This window comes from Cervus elaphus, chromosome 8, assembly GCF_910594005.1.
Source record: "Cervus elaphus chromosome 8, mCerEla1.1, whole genome shotgun sequence".
Lineage (NCBI taxonomy): Eukaryota > Metazoa > Chordata > Mammalia > Artiodactyla > Cervidae > Cervus > Cervus elaphus.
This window is the reverse complement of record NC_057822.1, coordinates 10,573,393-10,591,949: the sequence shown is the minus strand read 5'-3', so window position 1 is coordinate 10,591,949 and position 18,557 is coordinate 10,573,393. Positions and strand designations below refer to the sequence as shown.

Sequence of the window (18,557 nt, the reverse complement as noted above, 5' to 3'; positions counted from 1 at the left end):
TTCTTTCAGCACTTTACACTAGCTGATACACACTTGCTCTGTTTAGTGTGTCTCCACCAGATGAATGAATAAAGACTCTCCTGGGTCCCCTCCCAGTGGTGATGAACCTTTCCTTCTGTCTCCAGCGCCCTTTTCCTGCTCCTTGTTTCTCCAAACCACAGACCTCCCAGAATAGCAAAAAGTTCCACCTCCCCAACACTATAGCCCATATCCACATCCCCTGTCAACCACTACCATGCTCCCACTGAGCTCCCAGCAAAGAGGCCTGCCTTCATCTGTGCCTCCTGTATTCACTTCCTGGTACCAAGTATTGTGGCTACTCCCCCAGGCCCAGCAGCAGAGCTGGTTAAGAGCACACACTCGAGTCAGCCCAGATCTGGGTTCTGACGCTCACCTGAGTGGTCATCCCCACACTGGCTCACCAGCTCTTGATGCTCAGAAAACAAGGTGGAGAAGTCTTAGCTCAGCCAGCCCGCTTCTCTGGTCCCAGGGGCTTTGCCAGCTTTGAGAGGTGGATTATGTGTCCCTGACCCCTTTTTTTTCCAGGCAGCTTTGAACTTGGCAGTAGATTCAATGACACAATAAGGCTGGAAGATACCATGAGGTTTTAATAATAATCTAATAACACTGTTTAACAAAAACACCATGCATGTGTCTCACAGAGACATAGAAACACATACCTCTTCCTCCCGCACAGACCCTGAGGTAGAAAAGAACACCGCCTGAAGTATAAAAAAATACTCAACAGGCTGAGCCGTGGCCCAGACCGCAGGATCACAAGGCACTTGGCTGAAAGGTTGCCCCTTGAGAGCAGGGGCAGAGGCTGGGCCAGCTGCACCCCAGGCAACTGCGCACCCCTGGCTTCTAGCATGAAAGCCTGCTCTGGGGCAGCTGGAGAGGCTAAGAGCTGAAACTGGGATGGCAGCTGATCTGCCAAGAACAGAATGATGCTCCTGGCACATAGAAGGCCTTTGGTAAGCATCTGCTGAATGAACTGAATGACTGGAGGGGGACAATTCCAAAGAATACATCCTGGAGGTTCTGGGGCCTTTCAGCCCCGGGCAGGGCAACCAAGGGTGAAATAGCACCTCCACCAGTTATTTCAGAGGTAGCCGAGGAGGTAAAAGTGCCAACACTGGGATGCTTTGGCGCATGTGGGTGGAGGAAGGGTGCAGTGGAGGCTCTTCTTTCCTCCCAAAGTGTTTCATAGATAACTGGGGCCCTCGACCCAGCAGGGCCCAGCCCTTCTCATCTAGTTCTCCTCCCTGATGGCGGGCCTCTGTCTCAACTCAACTCTGGTCTCCAATACCTGGCACAGATCAGGCATCCAGGGCTCATTGAGTGAATCAAGGCCCATAGCAGCATTAGTAGCTTATCTTCATCCTACCAACCAATTCCATCTGGCCTCGAGTCCCCCTGGCTGGGTCTGACCCTGCCTCAAAGGACACCATTCACCTCTCCCTTCCATGGCAAAACAGCTTCATCCCTCGCCTTGGGGAAAAAGTTCTTAGCCAGCTGGGCCATGCGTCTGTTCTGCGGGAGCTGACGCTCCTCAAGGGAGCGGAGACCCCTGGTCCCGTCCACCTGGTCGGGCTCCCAGCGGCGGCTAGGGTGTAGCCAGCAGTAGTAGGCCAGCCGCAGAGCCAGCCCCAGGAGGAAGCAGACCCCGGCTGCGGGCAGCAGGCTCTGCAGCAGGTGCCCGCTGGGCAGCCAGGCGCTCTGAGTCACCCAGGCCACCACCAGGAGAAGGCTGTCGTGCAGCAGGAACACCAGGTGGATGGTGGCACGGCCTCGGGTGTGGCCCTCCGCCACATTGAACCAGGAGAAATACAGGATGGTGGCCACGGTCGCCCGGTACAGCCACTCAGAGTGGGGACCTGGCATGAAGTCCGTGCCCTGCAGCCAGACCCAGAAGAGGAACACCAGCCACAGACCCAAGAAGTGCAGGGCCACGTAGTGGGGGAAGAGGGCTGAGAAGAGGGCCACGACCAGCACCCGGGGCCACAGCAGCAGCAGGTTCCACAGGAAGTAGATCACGGAGGCGCCCAGTCCCAGGAGAGGCTTGGAGGGGAGGCAGGTGCGCAAGGCCCGGTGGTAATCGAGCAGTGCCCACGAGATACCCACAAAGGACGTACAGATGCTGACCCCTGTGAAGAAGAGTAGACGGGTGAGCCCTGCGGGCAGCCCGCAGGCGCTCCCCCGAGGCGGTGGTACTGCGGAGGCATTGTAGCCACGCTGCGGTGGGGATCAGAGCTCCCAGTTTGTTGAAAAGTACAGCTGGAGCACAGTTAGTTCACACAACCCTACCAGAGCTCCCATCCACATGGAGGCTGTCCTTCACCACAGACCTTTCAAGTGCTACCCCGTTACATTTTTCAAGGATGCGACTGTGTGACTTAACACTCTCACCAGCACCCATCGCCCAGCATTGGGTACCCCCTGGGCCTTGGCCCCACCCTGAGCACATTTTGAAATCCTTCCTTTCCTTGAAGAGTCCATGCCTTTCTTGAATTTGAACCCCAGCAGTCCAGTTCCCCTTTCCTTAACCTCAGAAAGGGAAGCGGGAAATCCCACAGGGTGATGACCAGCCTCTAGCTGAAGCCGCCTCCTGGGGGCCAGGAGGGATGTCCCTGCTATGCGGCTGGAACAGCTCCTACTCCCCTCCGTTCCACCCTCGGATTGGGCCCTGGTTTTGATTTTCCAAGACATCCGCCTCCCACCTCCTGGTTGCCCATCCTAGACTAGAAGCACCAGGCCCTCCAAGGAGGGCTGGAAGTATCTCTAGACAGCTTCCTTCCTGCCCCCTTCCTACCTCATTCGGTCAACAGATGTTTTCTGGGAACCTGCTGTGGGTCAGGAACCCACTCCCAGCCTGGAATGAGCTCTGTGGCCTAACTACCCCACACTCAGGGTCTCTGCAGGCCTGATGTTCCTCCAGCTGCCCCACGTGCTGCATTCTCTGACCTGGCAAGCTGTGCCCTTGGTTATTAGGGAGACCCACCCTGTTTCCTCTGGCCTACTCCTCCTTACCCTGCAACTTCTGGCTTGAATATCCCCTAGAGTCACCCATCCTGACGCCATCCCACCCCACTCCACCATGCAGGTCCTATAACACCTCCTCTCTGTCTGGAGTCTTATTTCCTTATCTCTGAGCTCCTTCAGAGTAGAAAACAGATTCTACCCCCCAGGGATCCCTCAGCAGCCTAGTAGCTGGCATATAGCAGCAGCTGAAGAAATGTTTGCTAAACAAAAGTTGGGAAAATCCATTTCTTCCCTCAGTTTCCCATCCCCACCGGTCCACACACACAGGGCAGATGGTCTCCACTTAGCCCCGGTCCTGGATACCCACTGGCCTCAAATAGACAAAAACACAGCCACCCCTCAGAATCCACAGGGGATTGGTTCCCAAAATCCACAGGTGCTCAAGTCCCTAATATAAAATGGGGTTATAGGGTCGGCTGTCTCAATCTGCGGGTGCAGAACCCACAGAGAGGGCTGACGGTATATGCCCAATGAATGCTGTGTGTCCCAGGGCGAATCACTTCACCTTTCGGCTCCTCTTTGCTCTCATGTAAAATGGAGATAGATGCAGCACCCACCTAGAGGGTGCTGTGGGCTGTAACAGCGATGACATAGCACTTTGCACGGTGCTACCACCAGCAGGGGCTCAATCGTGACAGCTGCCACTACGGTTTTGTTTTCCCCAATTAATACTCAGAACCAGATGAGCAAACGGAAAGGACCCTTGAAGATGGAGTCCAACTCCCCAACTTGTATGACCGTGGAAACTGAGGCCAGAGAGGGAAAGACTCTCCAATCCCGCAGCGAGGGGTGGCAGAGCTGGGACTGGTTCCCCGGGAGGCTGTGCCAGGTATAGCAGCAGGTGTGCCAGGGTGGAGACGGGAAAGCGGAGATCCTGAATCAGATGTGAGCTGGAGTCCTAACTTGGCTGCCAGCTGGCGTGTGACCTTGGGCAACTCACTTCCCTAAAGCCCGCTCAAAGTTGCTCATTGCACAAACCTCTCCTGTGGTTTATGAAGCCACCTGCCTTCCTCCTTTTCAGATCACTCCATTGGCTTTAATGTAACTGCATGCTTCACAGTCTGTGGTCCTGGCAGGCCAGGGGCTTTTTCTGTCTGCTTATTCACTGTGGTGTCCCTATCATAGGGACGGGCACAGAGGTGCTCCATAGAGACTTAAGTGTACAAAGGTGCTCAACAATTTCTCTGTTGATTAACAGATTCCTTATTAGACATTAGGCACCCAGCATACTTTATCTGTTATGTTCAAACTAGTAAAAATTATATTGTAGACTTATTAGGCACTAGGCCCTATATGCATCACTTCACTTAAAAACTTTTCATTCACTTTATGAGGAAGGATCATCGACTATGTCCATTTTACAGATGAGAACAACAGCTCAGAGAGGTGGAGTCCTCTTTGTCCAAACTCAAGGCTGGAGCATGACTTTGGATTGGACCCCAGACCTGCCTCGCTAAAGGACATTCCTCTGTTTTCTAAACAGCATTTATGAAAAAGAGAAAACCTTTCTGACATTCGTGGGCAACTTTCCCAAGTCGTGAAGGTGCGGCGCGGGGGTGGCTGGCCTTGGGCCCGACACTCACACTGGTAGTACTCGGCGCTGCCGCTCTGCAGTATGATGGCCAGCACCAGGGTGAGCTGCGGCGTCGTCTCCAGGAAGGTCTCGAAGAGTCGCAGCATGCTGATGTCCAGGGAGAGGAAGTCGGCGTAGGCCAGGTCGAACTCGGAGGGGACCTCCTGCCGCCACACCAGCAGCCCCTGCTGCAGCCCCTGCACGCATCTAGGCAGCACACGTGATGCCCCAAGGGGCCCGGTTAGCATCCAGTGGCATTCTTCCTTCCCTCCCCACTGAGCAGATGCAGACGGGCTCCAATCCTGGCTTCTCATATACACACAATGGGACCTTGGGCAAGTGACTTAACCTCACTGAACTTGTTTCTTCATCTGTGAAATGGGGATAGATTACTGCTCCTGCTCCTGCAGTAGGCACCATTCCAAGCTCATCACTAACCTTGTCCCACTTCCTCCTTTACAACATCCCCGTTTTACAGATGGGGAAACAGGACCAAAGAGCGAATGAGCAGTGGAAACAGGATTTGGACTCCAAGCTGTCTGAATTTGAAAGATGTACTATGAAAGTGCCTAAAATGATTCCTTCTCAAATTTCAGCAAGCCTAAGAATTTCTTAGGATCCTGTGGGGAAGGGGAGCCATGGAGAGTTTCTGAGCACAGACAAGACAGGTCCTACTGTGCTATAGAAAGAGCACCCAGGAATCCATGGGAGAGGCCTGCCCAGAGTGATGGATGCAGAGATGGGGTGGAGTTAAGAGGGTCCAGAGAGGTCTTCCCTGGTGGTCCAGGGGCTAAGAATCCGCCTGCCAATGCAGGGGATACAGGTTCGATACCTGGTCCCAGGGAAGATGCCACATGCCTTGGGGCAACTAAGCCCATGCCCTGCAATTACTGAAGCCTGTTTGCCTAGAGCCCATGCTCCACAAGAGAAGCCACTGCAATGAGAAGACTATGCACCGCAACAAAGATCAGTCCCTGCTTGCTGCAACTAGAGAAAACCCACACAGCAAAGAAGGCCCAGCACAGCCAAAAATAAATAAAAAATTGTTAAACGAGAGAGACGGTCCAGAGGTTGGACAGACAGACCTGAGTGACCCGTTGGCCTACGGAAAGAGTGGAGGATGCACCAGAATCTTGCCTGCCCAGAACCGATCTCAGTTGGCTCTTGGGAGGTGAACCCACTCACTCATTTCGAATTCATTCATTAGACATTTACCCTCGCTTCCCCTGGATGGTCTTGACAACATGCTAAGAGAACAGACAGGCACACCCAGGTTGGGGGTTGTGCCAGTGCCCTGGCAGAGGCCTAGTCACAGGCTGGCACAGAGACCCTGTTTTCTCAAGCAAAGCTCAATACAGTCTGTCCAACTCATGCTCAGCAAAAATAGAAGATACATGATGCAGTTATCGATTCAGGGCTCATTGCAGGCTGCCAGGACTATAATATCTGTGCCCCTTCGTGTTCATCCAGGGTGTTATTGATGCCTGGCCAGTCCCTCAGGCGAAACCGCAACATTCAAGGCTCCTCCCGCCCACTCCTGGAGACTCAAGGCAAGATCTGGAAAGAATCTGTAACCATGGATTCCAGAGTGGGTCCTGGCTCCGTCCAGCCCATCCCAACCCAGATCACATGGTGTCCTGACTTTGTCGCATGACTCTGACCCCTTCGTTTCACTTTCCCCATCTCCGGATGGTCCTGCCACTTCTGAAAAGAAGCACAGCCCACACAGATTTTGCAGGCTTCCCCCGCACCCCCCCCCCCAGCCCCCGCATCCAGCCCTGTCTGGCTCCAGGAACATGCATGAGTCAGACCCCATCTCTGCCCTCTTGCTGGGTCCTGGGGGTGAGGGGGTGGCGTGGGGAGCAGGTGCTCATGGAGAAGGCAGCTGGGGAAGGTAAGGCGAGGGACACTGGCCGCGAGGGACCAAGCGCTGCCCTGGGGTCAGGGCTGCTCAGACTGCAAGGTGACCCAGCTAGCTGGTCATGAGGTGATCTGACGCTGCTGCTCACCCCACACGGCGCAATTCACAGGTCTCGTTCCACTTGGTCCTTACACTGGGAGCCTCCGGTACACGGAGTAAACTGACACCTGGAGGGGAAACTAGGGGCTCCGCCCACAGCTAAAAAGAACTGCTGGGACCCGCTGCCAATAGAACAGAGTCCGCCCCGACCAGGAGCTGCGCCCTTCACAGCGGGGCTTGCCCGCCACACCCACCTCCGGATGACAACCTCCTTTTAAGAGAGGAGGGAACTGAGGCTCAGAAAAAGCCTGGAAGGAGGCCACAGGTGGTAAAGCCAGGAGTGGATCCCAAAGGGCCTGACTCCAGGTCATGTGCCTCAGTTTCCTCTCTGGGTCCCCGTTTCTTCACTTGTGCCAGGAAGCTCGAGTGATGAGCTCTGAGGGCCGTCAGCCGGACTGATCCTTCATCAGGGGCCAGGAGTTCACCTGGTGGGAGAGGCGCCCTCTAAACTAGGAGGGGCTTAGTTTCCTCTCCTGGGTCGCAGTCCTTTCCTCTCCTCCCCCCGTGTCCCAGAGTCAGCCCAGCAGCAGCAGGAGGTGACGTGACCTCTGTTCCCCCCTCTCTCTCCCCAGGGGCGGGGCGCTCACCTGTACAGGTAGCCCAGCTGGAGGAGATGCAACAGCGCCAGGTACCGGCCAGGGGGCTTCGGCGCGAGAGGGATGGAGACGTCGGAGCGCAGCCAGACCCAGCTGAAGAGCTGCAGCGCGACCGAGGCGAGGCCCAACAGCGCCAGCACCAGCGCGGCCCACAGGTAGCGACCGCTGAGCACATACTGGCTCGCGGCCCACACATCGGCGCCCAGGTCGATCAGGAAGGCGAGGGTGCCCAATATTCCAAGGACTAGGTCCCTTAAGAGCACGGCGCGGGGCGACCAGGGCATGACCCGCGAGCCTCTCCCCCCTCTATTCGTCTGGGCTCAGGCCCGCCCTCCCGGCCCAGAGTCGCACCCGGCCCAGAGGCGCAGTGGCAGGAAGGAGGCGTGAACAGCCCTCGGGGCCGCCCAGGACCGGACCGCTGGGCGGGACTTCCCCGTCCCGCCCCGTCCGGGGAGGAGCGAGGCCCGCAGACCCCGCGGCTCAGTGCTCTCTGGCCAGGCAGCCTGCCTAGGGATCCCCCCCCGCCCCCACCACCAAGCCCCGCTGAACCCAGAGGGCCCCAAGGACCGCTAGGCCCGAAGACGCACCGTCCGAGGTGCAATGTAGCAGCCTTGTTTTACCCTGGAGGCCCAAGGCGGAGAATATGGCCCGCAGATGAGCGCCCGGGTTAGAACTGCGCTGTCTCATGTCCGCACTGTTGCAAAACCAAACGCCAAAGCCCGATCCAGTCCCTGACTGTATACCTCGAGGCCGGGCCATGTGTCAGGGGAGACCGAGGGTCAACCAGGCGCACCTTCCTGGCATCTCATTTTACTCGGATTATCCGAAAAGGAGGAGGGGAGGATGTTCAATAACGGGGAAAGGGAGTTACTTTTATAAACATGATTTATAAATTAATAACACGCATGACGAGCAGAGTGTTTTGGATAAAACATGAAACGTGAAAGAAATGTGCTGCTGGTGGGACCCTCGGGGCTTCATTTCCTGATCGGCTGCCCAGTCCCAGTTCATTCTGCTGTCGCTGGGAGGGGAAAGGGTGGAGGAGTCCAGCTCTCAGGGCTGATGCTGCCTCCATTTTACCAAGCGCGTCGGCCGTTGGTTCCCCCAAGGTCAGGACACGAGCAGCGCGCGCAAGCCCAGCAGCGCCGCGGGCAGGAGCGCAAGGCAGGGCGCGGGCGCGACGCCGGGGGCGCGCAGGCAGGCCGCGTACCCGTCGAAGGCCACCTCGCGCAGCGCGCACACGTGCTCGGCGCGGCACGCTTCGTCGCAGGCCTGCGTGTCGTAACTGACCGAGTTGTAGACGTAGTAACGCTGCAACGCACCCTGGTCGCTGGCGATGCGGCCGAGCGCCGCGTGCATGGAGCGGGCACCTGCGTCCGGCACCCCATAGGCCTCGGTCACCCGGTACTCGAGCTCCCAGCTTGGCGCGCCCAGCGCGTTCGCCTGGCTCAGGTTCAAGAAGTAGGTCACCATGTCCTGCAGAGGGGGCGCGAGGCGGGCGGGCCGTGAGCAGCTGTCCGCTTCCGCCCCCAACCCTCCATCTTGCATTTGATCCCGGATTCTAACAGCCATAATCAGGACCACTCTTGGTCACCTTGGCTGACATCATCTGGTCCAGACTCCTGAGGTAACTGCATTATCATCCCCATTTCACAGATGAGGAAACTGAGTCCTAAAGAGGTTAATTCATTTGGCCAGGGTCTCACAGGTCCCTGAGCAGGATTGGAACCCAGGTTGTTTACTCCATGGCCTGTGTATTTTCTGTTCAAGCAAATTCCCGGGTGTACAGAAGATTCTCAGTAAGTATTTGCAGAAAGAACAGATAAAACGCAATCTAAAAGTAATGAAATGAAATGCCTGGCTGAGAGAGGTTGTAGAATTGTGTTTTGATGGGGGCTTGGGATGCACCCAAGACATCTAGAACTCAGGTGCCTTTTCTGGACTAGAATGTGGAAGGGTTATCTGTCCAATACTTTCCACCTAAGTTTGAGGATCTGCTTCAGGTCAGGAGAGGTAAGGTAAGAGGGGCTGCCATGTATGGATGGCAACTTTCTGCTAGGCATCTACATTATTTCATTTCACACCCACCTGCGGGCCAAGTGCCCATATGGGCAACAGACCATACTCTTAAAAATCCTCAGCCTGCTTCTCCTCTAGAGTGAAGGATCTAGTATCTCAGGCAGTCCCTGGTTTTAAATGGTCTTTCTCAACACCAAGGTTAAATCTTTGCACCCACCTCTTTCTGGAACTCCTATTTGAGCATTCAGCTGCCTCCTCCCTTGGCATTTTCACTTGGATGCCGTATAGACATCCCAAAGTTAACAGAAAAACCAAGTTTCTGATCTTCCCTCCAAAACCTGCTCCTCCCACAGTGATCCCGTTTCAGTAAGTGGCAACCTCATCCTTCTAGGTGCGCCAGCCAAAGCCTTGGAGCCCTTGTTGCCTCCTCACTTTCTCTTCCACCCCTCATCCAGTCCACCAGCAAATCCTGTCCACTCTGCCTTCAAAATACACCCAGGACTTCCTTGGTGGTCCAGCGGCTAAGACTCCGTGCTCCCAATTAAGGGTCCCTGGGTTTGATCCCTGGTCAGGGAACTAGATCCTACATGCTGCAGCTGAGAGTTTCTTCCATGGCCCAACTAGAGATCCTGCATGCCACAACTAAGACCTGACATAGCCAAATAATAAAATTAATACTTTTAAAAATAAATCCATCCAGGATCTAGCTCTCCTCATGACCTGCTGCAGCCACCGTGGCTCATACCACTGTTACCTCTCAGTGGTTGTAGTCACCTCCTCACTGATACCCCTGTTTCCACCCTTGCCCCCTACAGCCTGTTCTTCACCCAGAATAGTGATTTTTTTAAAAATTCCAGAGTCTTACTCACAGCCTAAGTGACATGACCTCCACTGTGACCCCACAGGCCTTCTTGCCCCTCCCTGCCCAACACACCCAGTACGTTCCTTCCTCCTCATTCCGCAGACACTCATGTGGCTCACTCCCTGATTTGACTCAGAGTTCAGATGTCACCCTATCAGTGACACTTCCTCACCCAATCTATCTGACACCACACATATGCACGTGCCCCGGAACTGTCACCCACTGCCTCCCCTCTCTTTTCTCCTTAGCACTGATTTCGCGCCGCACTTAACTTTACTGTGTTTGTTTATTGCCTGCCTCCCTCCGGTAAGGATGTCGGCTCCGAGAGAGCGGTGCCTTTTGTTCCCTTCTGTGTCCCCTGAGCTTAGCACAGGGCCTGGCACGTGGCAGGTGCTAACACATTTTGTTGACGACATTAAGGAATCGTGCTCCTTTGTCATTTCTGTAGTCACCAGCACATCCCAGGAGGTGTGCGATTGCTCGATGGGTAGGGGCCTGCTTGGCTGCAGCCCAGTCAGTGTAGGGAAGACATGGACAGTGGGCCTGCGGTCACACTGTGAGACTGTGACTGCCAGGCCAAAGAGATCCAACTTGTCTGGGGGGCGCTGGGGAGCCACTGAAGGTTTTTGAGCAGGAGAGAGACAAGAAGTGCATAAGAAAGATTAATCCCTTCTGCTCAGCTGTACCAGATGAGCTCCGGCGGGGCTGGCGGGAGGCAGGGAGACCAAGCAGGAGGCCCTGACCATGATTGGGGCAAAGGGAGATTTGGGGGGAGAATTGACCTCACCTGGTGGCAAGATTTGGCGATAGCTCCAGGGTTCTAATGCTGAGCTCTCAAAAGGTGGAAGTAACTTGACCTTCCTGAGGCTTGGGTGGATTAGCTGGGGAAGGTGGTGATTCATTCAGGTCCCTCCCCCTCCTCCTGTGGCCCAAGCAGACCCAAGGCTCCTGACCTGCAGGCTCAGCGTAGCTCGGTCATATTCAAACACCCGGATGCCCGGATTGTTGGCGCCGTTGACCACTCCAGGTAACGTGGTTTTCCACGGGGTGACCCCAGGTGTAAGGAACATGACACTGATGGGGGCACCTTCCAGGAGAGAGACAGCGGGACTGAGAGTTTGGTGACAGAGAGAGGGAAGTGGGCTGGCCATTGCCCTCCAGGGTGGGTACCTGCACTGTCATAGAACATCCGAAAGCTGTCGGTGTGGTGGTGCCCGAAGAACTGCCCGGCGATGACTCGATGATGCCTCCGGACCACCTTCAGGTACTCCTCATTGAAGCCCTCCCGAAACCACGCTTTGTTCCGTGTCTTCTCAAAGAACCCCGGGGGCACGTGGCCGATGATGTACACCTACGAAGAAGGGGTACCCAGCGGGGGTTCAGAGCTGCTTTCCCCAGCTCATCTCCACCTCTCACAGTCTACCCATCTCCCCAAAAGCAAACAACAGGCTCCAAGGTACCTCCTCCCCTTTCCCTCTCCCAGGTGATCCCAGCATCTCTCTGCACACAGCAGTGAAGGTGCTGCAGGCTTCCCACCTCTGTGCCTTTGTCCATACTATGCCTGCCACCCGGACCACCCTTCTCCTGTTCACTTCTGTAAATTCTGTTGTTACTGTTTAGTCGCTCAGTCGTGTCCGGCTCTTTGTGACCCCATAGACTGTGTAGTCCGCCAGGCCTCTCTGTCCGTGGGATTGCCCAGGCAAGAATACTGGAGTAGGTTGTTATTTCCTCCTCTAGGGGACCTTCCCGACCCAGGAATCCAACCTGTGTCTCCTGCATTGGCAGGCGGATTCTTTACCATTGAGCCATCTGGGAAAGTGAAAGTGAAAGTTGCGTACTCATGTCTGACTCTTTGCAATGCCATGGACTATACAGTCCATGGAATTCTTCAGGGCAGAATACTGGAGTGGGTTGCCATTTCCTTCTCCAGGAGCCGACTGGGAAGCCCTCTGTAAATCCTACCCATGCTTCAAAACCCTTCTCATGAAATCTTCCTGATCCTTCAGATGAGTCTCTCCTGTTGGAGAGCTCAGGCACTGTAACCAAAACTTCCTTACATGGTTTATAACCTCTGCTGTGTAGTGGAAACATGTGTTCACATCTTACATTCATTGAGTCACTCAGCTGTAATGACAGTGCCTGGGCCCTTGGCCCCATTGCGAGAGGCAGAATGGTGGGGTGGGGCCGTGGTGGCTGGTAAGGAGGGCAGTGAAGAGTGTGAGCTTTGGAGACAAACCACCGTTGGATACCAGATGTGTATCACCTCTCTGAGCTTCAGTTTTCTCATCAGGAGAGCTACCTAACTGGTGCGGTTTTGAGAGTTCATATATCCATATAAAGCACCTAGCAGCTTATCTGATGTTTAGTGAGGACTCAGAAGCACCAGCCATGAGATCCTGCCGGGATACACTGGCCAGAGTAGGGACTCAGGCAAATGAGACAGAAGGCCAGTCATCGGGGGCTGCCAGCCCAGCAGACTAGAGGGACACACCTCACAGCGGACGAGATGGACACACCTCAAGGGCAAGGCATATCTCTGAGGTCTAGCCCGCACTGTGGCTGCAGCTGGGCTGGACTTGGCTTCTGGAGCCTCGGGTTCCAGTCTCAGTGAGTGAGTTACAGTCTCTCAGGCGTGTCCAACTCTTTGCGACCCCATGGACTGTAGCCCACCAGGCTCCTCTGTCCATGGAATTCTCCAGGCAGGAATACTGGAGTGGGGAGCCATTTCCTACTCCAGGGGATCTCAGCCCCACCATTCACTGTGAGACTTGAGACCGTCACTGCCCCACCGGGAGCCTCACCGCACAATGGGTCCCAGCCTCACAGGCTGTTGTGAGGATGGAAGAAGCCCTCTCAGGTGCCAAGCTGATGAAGGACCCTCTGTGACATGAGCATCTTGAGTGAGTGGGTGTGAGTCTGTGCCGAAGTGGGGGACTCGTTCAGGAAGAGACCCCCGGGAGGGGGGAGAAGGAGCAGGGGGCCCTTACCATTTCCCCAGCCTGGGATGCACTGGTCAGCAGGTCGTCCAGCCACTGGAACTGCTGGCCGGGGTCAGCCATGCCGGCCGTCTGCTCATTGTTGCCGTAGTACAGGTTGGTGTTGAGGACCACGATTCGCCCAGCCCCGCTCAGCCCCGGCAGCTTCTCAGAATAGAAGGCACCTAGGACATCATAGCCATGGGGGGTCTGAAGGGGTCTCTTGCCTCCAAGCAGACACACCTCTGTCCCCTGTCTCTTCACTTGCCCATCTTCTCCTTCCTTGGCATCCCCCCTTCCCATCTCTCCCACAGGATGAGCATCATGGGTAGGACCAAAGGCTCTGGAGCCAGGCTGCCTGGGTTCAAGTCCTGGTTCTATCCCTTACTACCTGTGCCACTTGGGGAAAGTTCCTTAAGGTCTTGATGCCTCAGTTTCCTCCTCCATAGAATGGGAATAACATGGAGGTGTGTTTATCCCTCTGGATTCACTGTCAGCCCTTCTGCACTTAGCTCTCTGCCCCAGGAGCAGTGGATTAAATCGATGGGCTTCTGTGCTACTGAGGGAAAAAATGAGAGGAGGTCGGGTCCCCTTGGGATGCTGTGTCCCCCAAATCAGTGATTCTCAAACTGGTGATTTTGTCCCCAGGGGAACACTTGGCAATGTCTGGAGACATTTTTGGTTTTCACAATGGGAGATGTTATTTGCAACTAGTGGATAAAGGCCAGCAATTCTGCTGAACACCCTACAGTGTACAGGACACCCCCCCCCACACACACACACAAAGAATTACCCTGCCCCAAATGTCAACAGTGGCAAGGTTCAGAAACCTGGCTTGAACTGAAGGTCACTGCCCCTCCAAAGGTTGTTGTGAGGAATCTAGCAGTGGACTGAGGGCGGTGCCAGGCACACAGAAAATGCTCGAGGAATATTCACTTCTGATTCTGATTAGTGCTGTGTGGTTGAGAAGATGGGCGTTGGGATCAGCCCTGGATCCTGCTCCCGAGGTTGCCTCTTCTTGTTGCCCTAATGATCCGGGAGCGACAAGAATGAAGACAGAACACGAAATCTGGGGCAATGGGTCAGGAGACCTGCAGCCTCTATTGGACTGAGGTGCAGAGTCCACTCTGAGTCCAGCTTTTATTCCTAACTGCAGACTACAAGACTTTCTCAGATCTTATCTTTCTCGACACATGCCATATCAGTTGAAAGTGAAAGAAAGTGAAGTCACTCAGTTGTGTCTGATTCTTTGTGACCCCATGAACTGTAACCTACCAGGCTTCTCCATCCGTCCATGGGATTTTCCAGGCAAGAGTACTAGAGTGGGTTGCCATTTCCTTCTCCAATATCAGTTACATACTCCTAAATATCATGGACTACACTGACATAGTCCAGATCTCCTTGTGTTTACCCTGGGCCATTCATTCCCTTCTGGGCTAGTCTTGGGAACAATTAACAAGTACATAGGCAGCGTTCATGCCTGATGGTGACCCAGCATTCCAAGGTCCATGCTTTTATGATCCCAGTCACAGTCCCTTCTGGGTCTGGCCCTGGGGTTTTTAACAAGGCTATAATTCTAAGAAAGACATGAAAAATAATCATCAATATAGTTTCTTAATATATGCTATTTTTCCAGGTGCTATTTCTGTGAAATTTCTCAAGGCTGTGAGAGCACATTGTTAGGAATTCCCACTACATCCTCTCAGCTAGGTGACCTTGGCCAAGACTCTTGGTATATTCAAGCCTCAGTCTCCTAATCTATAAAATGGAGATAAAATCAGTTCCTATTTCATGGGGATGTTGTGAAAATGAAATTAGATCAGACTTTGGTATAAAGGGCTCCTTATAGTAGCAATGATGTTAGTACCTTCTTTGAAGGAAGTGATGGATTCGTTATTGAGCCAGGGTCGCCACAGCTCTGCTACCTGGTTGTAGATATTGTTGCTCCCTGCGGGTAATTGGTTTTTGGGGTGAAAGTCATGATTTCCCAAAGCAGCGTAGACTTTAGTATCTGGGAGGAAAAACAGAAATATAAAAATATATGGGGGACTTTCCTGGTGGTCCAGTGGCTAAGATTCCATGCTCCCAATGCAGAAGGCTGAGGTTCGATCTCTAGTCAGGGACCTAGATTTCACATACCGCAACTAAAAAAATCCTTCATGCTGCAACTTAAGTTCTCACATTCTGCGATGAAGATCAAAGATTCCACATGCTGCAACTAAGACCTAACACAGAAAAATAAAATCTGGGAACGCTGAGCTTTGCCAAAGGAGGAGGTCATAAAATTCCCATGAGGAATTGTGCACAAAGCCAGAAGTCATGACTATAACTGCCTGGGGAGAAAACCTCCTCTGTAATATAGATGCAAGCAGACATAAGAATTCATTGAAGAGAAAACAGATCCCTGTAATCCCAAAGACAGATGAGAAGGGAGAGACCCTCTCCCAGTTTATAATCAGATAAGGTGGGGGTCTCCAGAGAAACAGGACCGGACTTGGCTTTCTTGACCTAAGAGAAGCTATTTTTGCCCTAAGCCATTTTGGGATCTAAGCCTGGCCACAAGACTTGCCCTTGAAGAGATCTCAGTAATAAAGATCTTAAGGGAACAAAAGGACAGACACTGTTATCAGGGAAGAGAAGAAAAAAGTGAAAGTGAAGTCGCGTCTGACTCTTTGCGACCCTGTGGACTGTAGCCTACCAGGCTCCTCCCTCCATGGGATTCTCCAGGCAAGAGTACTGGAGTGGGTTGCCATTTCCTTCTCCAGGGGATCTTCCTGACTCAGGGATCGAACCCAGGTCTCCTGCTTTGCAGGCAGATGCTTTAACCTCTGAGCCACCAAGGAAGGCTTGACACCTACCAAGAGTCAAACCTAGTTTTGGGCTAATAGGTTTTTTGCTGTGTCTATGTGTTGGGCACTTCTAGAAGCTCCTTACAAGCATAAACTCCATGCGGGCACCACCTGGCATCATGTTCATGACCAAGTCCCTATCCCTAGAATGCTGTCTCACCCATAGTAGACACATTTGTTGACTGACTGAATGAATGAGTTACCTTATTTAATCCTCACAACAGCCCTCAGGGCAGGTAACATTATCTTCCTTATTTTGCACAGGGAGAACACTGACTGTCCAGGGGCTGGCCCACCTGGAGCGTGGCAGAGCCTGAATTGGGACCCGAATCAGTTTGCCTTGCACACCCATGTTCACTATCGGCCACAGTGGAGAGGCAGGGGCCAGTGTTCACAGCAACTCTGATGAGGAACCCAGGTGCGCGTGACAAGAAGAACTCATGACATGGAACCAAAATCTCAAATTTCAGCCTCTTCCTCCTCTCCTACTGTTTGCTTCAGCTTATTTATCTTTATAACAGGGAGTGTTCTGCTTGACCCATGTTGCTACCATTCTCAAATAAGATAAGGCCTTGTTTCACCTCTTCCAATTTGTTCTCATTTTAACATCTCTACAAGTGGGCCGTGTCTTACCATTGAGGCCAAGAGAGCGCTGTGTCATACTTTAGGACAGCGTTTTTTTTTCTTAGTGATACATAAAACCATGAAACATCTTACAGTCAATGAATTTAGGAAATTCAATACATGTGCAAGCATGTTATGAACTATAAAATCTTATCATTTACACTTGTATGTTAAATCATAATAATAAAGCATTTTCTTCTCCATTATTTCACTTTTATTCCTGAAGCCGCATGTGGAGCAGAGAAAAGAGCGCTCAGAGTAAGATCTGAATTTGAACCCCTCCCTAGGAACTGACTAGCGTTGACCCATAGATTTGTTATCTATACACCGGGAATAATACCTATAGTTACCATGGGGGAGAGTGCCCTGGTTTGAGCCTGTGTGCCGTGTGTTAGTTGCTCAATCATGTCCAACTCTTTGCAACCCCATGGACTGCAGCCTACCAGAATCCTCTGTCCATGGAATTCTCCAGGCAAGAATACTGCAGTGGGTTGCCGTTCTCTTCTCCAGGGGATCTTCCTGACCCAGGGATCAAACCTGGGTCTCCTGCATTGCACGCAGATTTTGTTTTTACCATCTGAGCCACCGAAGCCCCAGTGATTTCTGCGGGAAGATTAGCCCAAGCATGTCTGAGTTGGTTGGGTTGAGGTACATAGACTGGAAGTGTCCAGTCAGCTTCTCTGCACAAATTGATTTACATTGAGAGAAGGAGGTTGCCTCAAGGACAGATGTGGGAATTGGGGTGGGGGTGGGGGTCCCCTCCTGGAGTGGCAGTGGAAGTGGTAGGTATGAGGTGTCCTCAAACCAGGATTTGCATCCCAGAACTTGCCTGTTTCCTTGGCCACAAGGATCACATTTGTCTTCAGTAAAACTGAGGCAGTAATAATACCTCTCTCTAGGATTATCCTGACAGTGAAGAAGCTAAGGCATATATGCAATATTCTCAGAGGAGTGCCTGACATTCAGCACCTGATACATAGATACAGGGCTTCCCTTGTGGCTCAGCTGGTAAAGAATCCGCCTGCAATGCGGAGATCTGGGTTTGATCCCTGGGTCGGGAAGATCCCCTGGAGAAGGGAAAGGCTACCCACTCCAGTATTCTGGCCTGGAGAATTCTATGGACTGTATAGCCCATGGGGTCGCCAAGAGTCAGACACGACTGAGTGACTTTCACTTTCACTTTGGGCTTCCCTGGTGGCTCAGAGGTTAAAGCGCCTGCCTGCAATACGGGAGACCTGGGTATGATCCCTGGGTCAGGAAGATTCCCTGGAGAAGGAAATGGCAACCCACTCCAGTATTCTTGGCTGGAGAATCCCCATGGACAGAGGCGCCTGGGGGGCTGCAGTCCATGGGGTCGCAAAGAATCAGACGTGACTAAAGCGACTTAGCACACACACACATAGAAACATATAATCGTTCTTGCTACTATTACCTATTTTTGTTATCACTATTCTGTATCTGGGTCCTGAGAGACCCATGATGGAGACCTTCAGAGGAAACAGCTGTACCAAACCCCAGGGCGACGGGGAGGGGAGGGGCTGGGACCTAGGGATCTGCTTTCACAGGTCTCCCGCTGGCAGGCTGAGCGCCTGATTCCGACCCCAGGATCTTGTGTTTGGCACAGCCTGCTTAAAGCCATTTTTAAGGACCATTAGATGGGATCCCCCACCACCGTCTCCCCATCATGTCCTGTGGGGCTGCAGCCATAATCACTCACAGTCTTGGCTGCTCACCCAGACTCTGAAGGCCTTGGATGCACCACGAAACAGCACTTTGGCTAGAAATCTGCATCTCCCAGAAGTCCCAGCAGCCAAGATGGTTTGAGAAGAGTAGATGGCAATTCCAGGGCCATAGGAGGACGCAAAGGCGGTGTGCAAGCCCACGTGAGACTTACCCAGGGACGATGCTTAAAAGTAACTGTAGACGCCTTGAGAAGGGGTTATAAGTCTGGTGTTATACAGGCAGGACAGAAACCAGTGAAATGTCAGACATTTCCA

The 18,557-nt window shown here is 53.2% G+C and overlaps 2 protein-coding genes and 1 long non-coding RNA gene across 5 annotated transcripts in view; 1 reads left to right on the top strand and 2 right to left on the bottom strand.

The window, feature by feature from the left end:
* Nucleotides 1-588: 588 nt before the first annotated feature.
* XKR8 (XK related 8) lies at nt 589-7,969 on the bottom strand. Its single transcript, XM_043909436.1, has 3 exons — nt 7,223-7,969; nt 4,626-4,822; nt 589-2,147 (listed from the first exon to the last, which is right to left on the bottom strand). Exons 1-3 carry the CDS (start codon nt 7,513-7,515, stop codon nt 1,438-1,440), a joined length of 1,200 nt encoding a protein of 399 aa, XP_043765371.1. The 5' UTR covers nt 7,516-7,969; the 3' UTR covers nt 589-1,437.
* LOC122698437 lies at nt 6,775-16,931 on the top strand. Its single transcript, XR_006342334.1, has 3 exons — nt 6,775-6,900; nt 7,208-7,386; nt 16,201-16,931. It is a non-coding gene; the product is annotated as an uncharacterized LOC122698437 (long non-coding RNA).
* The window catches only part of SMPDL3B (sphingomyelin phosphodiesterase acid like 3B), a 28,994-nt gene continuing 18,535 nt past the window's right edge, over nt 8,099-18,557 (bottom strand). For 2 of the 3 annotated variants that reach the window (XM_043909435.1, XM_043909433.1), the window contains 4 exons: nt 14,955-15,098; nt 13,100-13,272; nt 11,283-11,463; nt 8,099-8,707 (listed from right to left, as the gene is read on the bottom strand). In XM_043909435.1, coding sequence (XP_043765370.1) covers nt 8,118-8,707; nt 11,283-11,463; nt 13,100-13,272; nt 14,955-15,098 — 1,088 coding nt within the window. In that variant the 3' untranslated portion in view covers nt 8,099-8,117. Of the gene's footprint in view, nt 8,708-11,065; nt 11,200-11,282; nt 11,464-13,099; nt 13,273-14,954; nt 15,099-18,557 lie in introns of all 3 variants that reach the window. The other variant, XM_043909434.1, reaches the window with a different exon arrangement.

Coding starts and splice junctions, on each gene's coding strand:
- XKR8 (XM_043909436.1), bottom strand. CDS start 7,515: ATGCCCTGGTCGCCCCGCGCCGTGCTCTTAAGGGACCTAGTCCTTGGA. Junction 4,823..7,222: donor CAGCTGGGCTACCTGTACAG/GTGAGCGCCCCG, acceptor TGTGCTGCCTAG/ATGCGTGCAGGGGCTGCAGC. Junction 2,148..4,625: donor CAGCGCCGAGTACTACCAGT/GTGAGTGTCGGG, acceptor TCTTCTTCACAG/GGGTCAGCATCTGTACGTCC.